Here is a 10,981-nt window from a genome sequence, read left to right on the forward strand (position 1 = left end):
TTAAGGCACAGATCCCACGTAAAGTTGCAAACTTTGCGTGCATGCAAAGTCTTAAGGGCTTAGAACACCAAAATCCAGACTAGAATGAGGTTTAGGGAATGGTGAGAGGTCAATACGAGATAAAGTTGATAGCTTTATTAAGTTGGGACTTAGAGGAGTCCAAATCTGAAGTTACAACTTCATATCATGGCCAATACCCGAAATAACTCCATAACAACCTAAAAATTGCCCTAAACTTAAGCATGGAGAGATCTAGCTAGAGAGAAGTCAAGGTAACGTCTTGTTACCTTCCAGATGATGCCAAGATGAAGTAGAATTCAGATCCAAAAGCTTCTCTTTATTCCAAGCTCCTTAGACTTCAAGTCTTCTCCGTAAATACACCTTCCAAGCTTCTTAACACACAAAATGGAGTAAAACCGCGATTAGGGTTTTTCTGAGCTCAAGGGGGACGGTAAGGGAGGCTGGTGGAGGCTAATGCCCCTTTAAATAGCGTGCAAAACCCTAGAAATTAGGGTTTCATCTTCCAGCTCCTACTCGTCGAGTCGGGGTCCTCCGACTCGTCAAGTAGACCACATTAATCACGCGGGCCGACTACAACTCTACACAACGAGTTTGGGCCTCCAACTCGTCGAGTAGACTTCCTGAATTGCATGAAATCCATAAATCACATTCTCGGAAATCGGGATGTTACAATAATACTCAAAGCTAGGTAGATCTAACAAATGCATCATCAAGGTTCAAGCTTTATACCTCCAGAAGAAAGATCAAGGTGAAAATGTCTGGATCTACAAGCTCCAATGAAAGCAATACTTTTCCAATGAGATCCTTCTTCTCCAAGATGCGCCTAGAACACTCCAAAGCACTCAAAAACTCAAGGATCTCACAAATGGTGGTAGGGTTTCGAAATTAGGGTTAGAGAGGATGGAAGCTGGAGGTAATAAGGGTTTAAAATGAGTAAAGGTCTTTAAATAGGGCCAAAAACCCAAAGATTATGGTTTGTATTAGGCTTGGGTACAACCAACGTACTCCTGGTACACCCAACATACCAGGTTGGAGCTCCGTGATCAGCCATGCCTAGTACGCCCAACGCACAAACTACTAGGCTAAACCCGAAACCTTCCTAACTTCGAACGGTCATAACTTCTTTATTCCAACTCCGTTTTCGACGATCTTTATATCTACGGAAAGTTATTGAAGATCCCCATAATATTCCCTAGTTATCTTGGACTAAAAACGACTCGAACAAAAATCCATATTTCATGCAAGACCCCGACCTATAACCTTCCCTTTTCTACAATTCAGCCCAAAACACAATTCAAAGGTTAAGATCTCTCAACCATCATTGCTTGCTTCCAAAAGGTCTAACCATTACCTCCTTAAGGCCCAAAGCCTTTATACAATGGACTTCCGGCCCTCGACCCTGAAATAAGAAATGACATGAAACAAGATGTTACAAGTTAGCTTTATTTTCAAGTTATTTTAGGTTGTCTTGTTTCGCAAACCTAGTTTTTAAAGAGATATTCAGACTAGCGTTTCAACGAGCTTATTGAGTTTTTTCAAAAAAAAAAAATCCAATTATACCATTTATTAATTATTTAAAACTCAATCTCTTCATGTCATTTTATATATTTCAGCTACCTTAGTAACTAAATTTACCAAATGTTAATTTTTTATATATAAAAAAATAGCAATTAATTTTTCATATATCCGTTAGTTTTTTAGCTAGTCTGTAAAACAAAACATAACATAGCCTAACTTTCAATAAACAATGTATCTTTTTGTAGACACATAATGTCACATACAAAAAATCTATAAATAACTTTCTCGGTTAATCTTTTTCGAAAATATAAAAGATGATGAAATTTACATACTTGTAATTAAAAAACTATCAAATATTATCTAACCGCAATGTTTTATATTATTTAAGACAAAACAATAGAAATTGTCTTAGTGGTTTGCACGTTTCTTTGGCTAAGGTCCAAAAATATTTCGACTCACAAAAATTGTGCCTTTTTGGTAGTGTAGTAGTGGTTTTAGTGTCTATCTCGTTAACTTTAACAACTAAATCTTTTTTTTAATTGATAATTTACCCTCAAACCACAAGTACTGTTTCTACAATTTTGTCTTTTTACCAAACTACAATAACCATGTTTCATCCATTTTTTTATTGGGTTATTATATATATATATTAATAAATATTAGTTTTAATATATATTATTTATATATATTGGTAAATATTTTTTTAATTATTTTTTAATTTTTTATTAGATTATTACTTTTAGGATTTTCTTCTACCTCAAGATCACGTGCACCACATGCTCATGTTTTTCTTCTAGTTATCCCTATAGATGAGTTTGGCCAACATATGTCTCATGTGGAGTATCGTACCATCCTCAAATATCGACTCATGATTCCAATATTCTCAGCTAATGAGATATGTCAAGTGTGTCGCAAAACATGTTTGGACTCTTTTGGAGAGCATGAAGTTCATTGCAAAGAACTCCCTAGGTTTAAATAGTGGCACAATATGGTTAGTGATGTTTTGGTCGATATATTTAAGCGTGTCAGAGTTTCCGCCAATGGATGTCTTGAATGACTCGACAAAAGGAATGTCAACCCGTAGACCGGCTGATGTTTTGATTTTTGGATGGGTTGGAGGGAAACACGCTTGCGTGGACCTTACAGGGGTATCCCCTCTTGTGGGTTTGAGTGTTTGGGGTTTCACGGCAGTACAAACTACATTAAAAGCTACTACAGGAAAGCTCACCAAACATGAGAAATCGTGCATGAAAAATCAACACATGTTCATACCATTTGCATTTGGTACGTTTGGTTTCCTTGCACCGGATGCGACGGAGCTTCTTAAAATAGTACAACGGATCATGCATAACAATGTTATATCCCCTAGATCTATAGATGTAGTCTTCGGTATAATTGACTTACCATACAAAAAAGGCTTAACGACGCAACTTGTTGCCTGTTTGTCTTCTTATTAGTTGTACGATGATAACTATGATGTTAATTGGTTTTCAATTTATGGATTTTATTTTTTATTTATTAACTTCTTTATACAACTAAATATTTTTTTCTATTGGATTATTAGTTTTATTTTTTATTTTATTAATTGTTACTTATTATTTTAAATAAAAAAACCTAAAAGTATATCCCACCCAACAACCTCTCCCAATTTATTTTCAATATTTGGAACATAACACATTTTGGAAAACACTATCGTCATCAAGTCGTAACCACCACCACCATTGGCCCGTCTCCTTCTTATAATGTTTAAAAGTAAGAACACCACCACCAATCAACATTCCCTTATATCTCTCTCTATTAGTTGTTCTGTCAAAGCTTAAAAATCACCACCATCACTTGTATCCTCTTCCATTATAGACCCTACACAACCTTATAACATCAAAGCTACAAACCTATACCACTGGAAAAGATCTGGCGGTGGTTATGGTTATTTGAAAACTCTTGATCTAACATTGTCTCCATCGACGATGGTGCCGGTACGAATGGTCAGTTGGAGGCTATTTATTTTATGGGGTTGTTGCGTATTAAGTAGGTAGTCGTTCGATGTAGTTTTCGTCCAGAATGGCCGATTGTAGGACATGATCAGCGATTTACGACAAGATGATACGGCTACACAAGGTGGTAGAAGGCAAAGGATGGATGAACTAACCAGGAGTGTTTAGATCGGACCTCCTAATTGTTCGAATAGCGGTGGTTGGAGCGGAAAACAGTCGGCTTAGTGGCAGATATGAAAGATTCCGATGGATTATAAAGAGGTTGTCGCAGGTGGCTACCGACGACGTTTGGTGGAGTTTCCGTCGGACCTTCGGTAAAGGTGATTGGAAGTGATCCTGACAATTTTCGATGGTAGGAAGTGGTGCTTTTGGGCATTCCGACGATTTTATGGTGGAACCAATAAAATAAAAAAGAATAAATATTATATACCGAAAACAAGTTACTAATCCAATGAAATACTATTTACTATTATTATAAAGAAAAAATAAACTAAAAGTAATAATCCAATAAAAAAGAATTAATCCAATTAAAAAAATAAAAAAGAAATAATTAAAAGAAATTAGAAATATAATAAAATAATATTATTAATATATAAATATTATATAAGAAAAATTATATTTATTATTATATAATAATTCAAGAAAATTAAAAAGAAGGGATGTAAAATTGGTACTTCTAGATTTTAGTTTGGTAAAAAGACAAAAATACAAAAATGGTCCCTATTGCTTGAGGGTAAAAATGTCATTTAAAAAATTAACAGCTTGTTAGTAACTCTGTCCCGTGAATACCTTTTCGCTAATATATCGCATACCTCCAAATTTCTTACGACTCAAAGGTTATATCCGTTTCAAGTTGGACATCTTTTGGTTCCGTTTGTCTTTCTCTCATTTGTCCATAATAGGGATCATTTATGTAGTTTTTGTCAATATTTAATATTGTTTTATTTTGAAAGTTCTGTAAAAAAATTGAGAATTTTTTATAAAATGTATTCATTTTTATTTTATATATTTAATTAAAGAGTTACTTAATAAAAAGAACAATAAAGTTTTGAGGGAAAATGAAATAAAACCCCTTAAGTTTACACAATTTTATTGGTTTTACCTTTTTTGCTTTTATTTCTAAGATTTACCCCATAAATTTCATTAAAGTTTATGGTTTTACTGTTTTCACACTTTCAACGGTTTTAGCTTTCCTTAGAAACTCGTAAGTAAACTTTTAAATTTGCAACCGAAGGGCTTAAAGTTAGCGATATCAAGACTTGACGGAAAGTGTCCCATAGCCAAATGTAAAGATTCAAGTCTCAGTAAAGGATTTTTTTTTCCAGTTTTACTTAATATTTTTATGCAACTTTATTAATTTACTCATTTAACCTTATTCCAATTTACAATGATTGAGCATTATTTGTTGACGTGTCATGCTTTGTTAGCATCTTATAAAAGGAAGTAGGAAGAATGGTGACAATGAGGCTTGAATTAGATATTGTTTTCAAAAATAACATTACTTTAATTGCAAAATTATATATAAGTAATGTTACTTTAGTTATACTTTTATAACTCACATAGTGTATATAATGGACGCTACTAAGGGTAAGGTGTTTGTCTTACATCCGATATATATATATATATATATATATATATATATATATATATATATATATATATATATATATATATATATATATATATATATATATATATATATATATATATATATATATATATATATATATATATATATATATATGATTTTCTTACAAGTTTCATTTAAAAAAAAAAAAACTGAAAACCTGTGAAAAAAAAGGTAAATTGAGGGTTAAAACCGAAGAAAGAAAATGTAAACCCAATAAAATTGTTTAAACATATGGTCTTTTATTGTAATTCCCCAAAGATTTACATAATTCGGATATAAATAAATTGTAAGGATCAAAATAGAAAAAACCTAGAGGATGAAGAGATAAAATGTAAGAATCAAAATAGAATAAACCTAAGAGGATGAAGAGGTTTGAATGGCTTCTCTATAAATAAATAAATAAATCTACGGTCAACCAGTAAAAAGTTGGGAAATTATCAGAAAAATGTCAATATTTTCGGAAAAGTTTCACTTTAATTCCAATTTTTTTTTTGAACATAAAAGATCCAGTTACTCATTTTGGCTCAAATTAACAAAGAAGTCTTTTTTTTTTTTTTTTTTCTTTTAACAGGAAATGACTTATTATCGTGTAAAATCAAGGGAAAATTTCATATATGTCCTTCTTAAACATCAAAATATCATATTTACCCAACTTAATTTCTAAATATCATATTTACCCTTCATAAAATTTATAAATATCATATTTACCATTCATAAAATTTCAAAATATCATATATGTCCTTTTTAAACATCAAAATATCATATATGCCCTTCTTAAATATCAAAATATCGTATATGCACTTTTTAAACATCAAGTATCAATGGTAATATCTAAAATATCTTTCATCTACAACAAAAAACTAAACAATCAAAATATAGATTTCATAGAGATGATTGAAGATGAATATTTTTGTTTGTCAAGAGGACGACATTCAACAATTTAGAAGTTCACATTCCATTATCATAGATGTAAGGATAATATCGTTAAAATTTTTAATTATTATAGTAATTTTAAGTTTTAAAAAATGATTATAAAATATTAAAAACATTATAAAAAAGGATTTGGGCAAATATGATATTTTGAAGGTTTATGAAGGGTAAATATAATATTAAGAAATTAAGCTGGGCAAATATGATATTTTGAGGTTTAAGAGGGGCATATATGAAATTCTCCCAAATCACTAAAATGGAATAATCGAGAATTTTCTGTTTAAAAAATAAAATTTGGGACTAAAGTGACTTTTCTGAAAATATTGAGATTTTTTTGACAATTTTTCGGTTAAAGGTTATTCAAATATGAAAAATAATTAGAATAACCTACCATTAAAAATTCTCTAACTACAACAAAAAAAATGGACAAACTAAGAGAATCTAAATGCATAAAAACAAGGGTGGATGCAAAATAATAATAATAAGGTTGGACGGAGTGGGTGCGAGAAAGAGGTGAGGGAAGCTTCCCTCGCTCCTGCACACCACTCCGTGGGTGAGGGAAAAAAGTTGCGGGAAAGAGATGGGGGAAATGGGTGTCGCACTCTTTCCCTTTATGCTATTGGTCAGGTTTTTTTTTTATATTCTTTTTTAATATTTATAAAATTATATACCTACTAAAAAAATATAAAAAATATATCAAAACTCATGGTTTTTAATTACTTACAAAATGAGTATAATATATGTATGAAATATATTTAAAAAAATAAAAATAAAATAAAAATGAAGAAAGGGCTTCCCACCCATTGTTTGGCTTTTAGATGAGGGAAAGAAAAGTGAAGGAAAGAAGGGTATGACCCACAAAAAATGAGGGAAACTTCCCTCCGGTCTAATAATAATAATAATAATAATAATAATAATAATAATAATAATAATAATACACTTCCATTCATTTGTAGATGGTAACATCTCATTTGCATTTCTTTCTTTCAACCTTGACATGGAGTAATTAACATTTTTGGTCCCTGAATATAGCTAAATTTTACAATTTTTATCCCAAAAATTTATGAAGCAATTTTGGTCTTTATTTGATGTTTTCGTAATGCTGACTATTTTTTGGTACCTATGTATAACTGGTTTTTGTAATTTTGAACCAAAAAATATAGTAATTAACTTGGAACAGAGACCAAAAACATGTAAATTACTCTTCTACATATGGAATTGGGCTTTGTAAAATCTACACAACTATAGCATTTGTACTTTGAATACTTTTCTAATTAGGACATCATGCTTTGAAAATTCTATCATTTTGTGTATGAATGATATCACTATAAAATACGACTAGTAGATTTTTCAGAATGAACAAATAAATGAAAGTATGTTGTTATTTCTTGCAACTACCCCTATTTTTTATTTTTTTTTGTGCAAACTCCAAGAAAAATACCAAAGAAAAAGAGACTTGTTAACATTCAAAATCATTTAGAAACTCCACTTCATTTTACAAGAGATCACATGCCCACTAACAATTGTGTTTACAACTAAAGGATTTTTAAAGATGGCAACACACACACACACACACATTTTCAAGAAAACCTGGAATTTGCAAGTAACAAATGTTTAAGTAGTTTGACCAAGTCAAAATCAAAGTCAAACAGTAGGGTCTTCAAGTGTGGCTGTGAAAAGATCTGTGATGCGTGGATAAGCTGCCTTTTCATCAAGCTGATTTTGAGCCCATAAAAGCATTCTTAATAAACTTGGCAGCTTCGGATCTGTCAATCACATCTCATTCACTCAATGCTAAATAAAAATAAATACAAAGATTCATGGATAATTGGATTTAAAAATAAATAAATAAATAAATAAAAACCTTTTTCATGGCTTTGACTTGTAAGGATTGCAGCATTGACTTCACTTGCAGTTTTTAGACGTTGAGATATGTCTAAAAGATCTCCAACAGGGCTATTCTTCACATCTTCAAATGCCAGCAGGGCAACTGTTCTCTCCAATTCCTCTAGAAAGCTTTGCTGCAATGGTGGGAGTTTATCAGATAAAAGGGCATTTTCGGCATTTTAAATTTAGTATAAGAAGATCAGATGTTTTACATTTTCCTCTCCTCTTGGAGCAAGCTCCTCCTGTGCAAATTCCAGAGCTTCTTCAATCTTTCCATTTCTAATCAATTCTATCAACCTTTGTTGTTGCAGATGGAAAAATAGCTGTGGGTTTGTATCTAGAATCTGGATTAAACATATACAGGTTGAAATATTAAAAAAGAAAATAGTAAAATGACTAGAATGCCCTTCAAAACTTGTAGTCATGACAAGAAACTAACCTCAGGATTCAAATCATTGACTTTTTCAATTGCATCTTCCACGTTCCCTGACTGAACAGCTTTTTTAACAGCCATTCGGTCTGTAATGGTTGCAAGATCTATATCTGCTGTTTATATTATTAAGGAAATTCATATAAAGGAAGAAAATGATTCAGATTGACACATTCACATTGAAAAATAAATAAATAAACTCATTAAAGAAATGAAAATGGATACGTTCTGTTCCAGATTCCATTCGGAACTTTTCTGCTGCATCAACATATCCTTCAGTGACAAGAAAATTCATAACCAATTTGTTCATGTCTTCTTTTCGGATTTTAACATCATTAAGCTTTTTCTCCCATTCATCCCTTGTTATTACCTTCTTTGAAGTAGCCTATATATAATAATATAATAAATTGTAAATAACATCAATGTCAAATCCATCATAAGAAAAAGACTCGGGGAACTTGAAAACAATTGGGCTCTGATAGTGATTTGCAATTTTATCTGTTATTGATCTTTTCAACCTTGAAAACAATATCGTTTAGGTTTACAATTTTCAAATAAGAAACAAAAAGTTTGCATCTGTTCACAATCAGGTTTGAACCAAACTTGGTTCAGTTCAATTTGATTTTCGATTATATTACTTTTTTTCAAAGCCGATGAACAGCCATAACCATAAACTGTCTGAAGATAGATCAATTTACAATTCCAGATCTCCTGAAACTTACATATCGCGGGTAATGTACAAATTTAACTGCATCAGGTACAAGTACTAATTCACCTTCTACATAAACATATCGTTATATGTTCAAGTAGAGTTGCAGATATTATTCAAGAAAAAACAAATGAATAATCGATTCGTAACCATTAATCTCGATTAAACCCTAATAAGCAAGAATTACAATATTAATTTCAAAAAAAACGTAAAGCCCTAAACTCAAAATTACAAAAATCACAACAACAACAACCTTTAACTATACAGCTGATTGTATCGGGGCAGGTAATATTATTTGATTTTCTCGAAGAACGAATGGAAAAAAAAAAAGGATAAGTTATTACCATGGCTTCAATTTCTGCTAGTTGACGGATGACACTCCAAAACAATGACATCAGTTTACTGCTCTAACCTTCAAACCCATCTAAAGAATCGTAACACTTTGATCAGTTTTATTGGATTTCGACTTTTGAATTTTGTAGATCGAGAAAAGGAGAAGAACAATCGGGTTTTATGCGTGTATTGATTGGGGAACTATCGATCAATATGATTTTTTAAAACTGACCCCTGGGGTTATGGATATTATTTTTTAACCCAATCTTTGAATTGGTTTTTTCTTACATTTCATGTTTATCTTCCGTTGGTCTATAATTATACAGGAATCTAACGGATTTTTATATAAACGTTTCTGTTATATTCAAGAGTAAATTAATGTCATCATCTTTTCTTTTTTTCTTTTTTTTTTTTTCTTTTTTTTTTTTTTTTCACTCGGCACAATCCCAAATATCTTTTTTAAGGTTTGTGATGCTCATGAAATATTATATTCCTCTGTCATCTCCTAACCATCATAAAATTCTTTCTACATCGACATCTACCATTTCAGGGTAAATCATTATCGTTGCCACTTTTTACTACACCTCTCTCTACTCAGCTAACTTATGACTATTGTTCGTTACTCCGGTTATCTCTACTCCCTCTTGTCTGAAACCCACATCGAACAACCTACTATTGTCACCTCTTTACTTCGTCTCTCTTTAACTCATGCAAAAATTGACTCTTTCCGACGACCCTTTATGTAATACCCGTTTTTCACAACATATATTATTGTTTATGAATTGACAGGATTTAGTGGAAGAAGGTGATAGATTACTCCGAGATGATTATGTGGATATAAAGATCGTTGAAGGACACGCGATAGGAGGACGAAATACGTGGCAAGTTGGAAACCTGTACACCACGACGTGGTCATGAGCAAGTATAAACAGATTTCATTTGTGTCATTTTGAGGGTTTTTGCACACTAGGTGAATAATCTCACTTCTTTTCTAGATATATATTATCTAGATGTATGTTATTGTTATATGGTGTTGATTACGTGTTAAATACAATAGTATGATTATTGTGTATTGTTATGTTTAGAATTGGAACCCGCAAGGTTATACATATACTTTGGTATGGGAAAATTACAGGTCAACGACCGACTTAGTGTTTGAACGCTATACTTGTAGATTGATATTGGTTAATGTAAGTCAATGTCGGACTTAGGTGTTTGTTTTTTCGAAGCGAAAATGTCTAAAGTCTGCAGACCACCTCTACAACTCTCTGCAGCAGAAGAGGTGGACCAAACGGCTGCAGAGTGTGATAAGAAGCGTTTGACTTTTTTAACATCTGCAGACTGCTGCAAATATTAAAAAAAATTAAAATAAAGTGATTTAATAAACCGAAAAATAGTTTTTCAATACCGAAAATTTAATAAGTGTAGTCTTAAAACATTGAAATAAATTTCATACAACCAAATTAATCTTATAATAACATTCTTAAATAAAATTCATACAATAAAACTTTAATAATTCTCATTCCATA

The 10,981-nt window shown here is 31.5% G+C and overlaps 1 protein-coding gene across 1 annotated transcript; it reads right to left on the reverse strand.

The window, feature by feature from the left end:
* Nucleotides 1-7,531: 7,531 nt before the first annotated feature.
* On the reverse strand, nt 7,532-9,652 carry LOC111903973 (protein GID8 homolog). Its single transcript, XM_023899746.3, has 6 exons — nt 9,464-9,652; nt 8,636-8,795; nt 8,420-8,526; nt 8,193-8,324; nt 7,958-8,114; nt 7,532-7,859 (listed from the first exon to the last, which is right to left on the reverse strand). The coding sequence occupies exons 1-6, from the start codon at nt 9,512-9,514 to the stop codon at nt 7,738-7,740; spliced, it is 729 nt and encodes a 242-aa protein (XP_023755514.1). The 5' UTR covers nt 9,515-9,652; the 3' UTR covers nt 7,532-7,737.
* Nucleotides 9,653-10,981: the final 1,329 nt, after the last annotated feature.

Source organism: Lactuca sativa, chromosome 7, assembly GCF_002870075.4.
Source record: "Lactuca sativa cultivar Salinas chromosome 7, Lsat_Salinas_v11, whole genome shotgun sequence".
In the NCBI taxonomy this organism is placed as follows: domain Eukaryota; kingdom Viridiplantae; phylum Streptophyta; class Magnoliopsida; order Asterales; family Asteraceae; genus Lactuca; species Lactuca sativa.

Excerpts from the sequence above, each read along its gene's own strand:
- LOC111903973 (XM_023899746.3), bottom strand. The coding sequence starts at position 9,514 with ATGTCATTGTTTTGGAGTGTCATCCGTCAACTAGCAGAAATTGAAGCC. Across the intron at positions 8,796-9,463 it reads TAGCAGAAATTGAAGCCATG|GCTACTTCAAAGAAGGTAAT; the intron begins GTAATAACTTAT and ends TATTATATATAG. Across the intron at positions 7,860-7,957 it reads AAGTCAAAGCCATGAAAAAG|ATCCGAAGCTGCCAAGTTTA; the intron begins GTTTTTATTTAT and ends TGTGATTGACAG.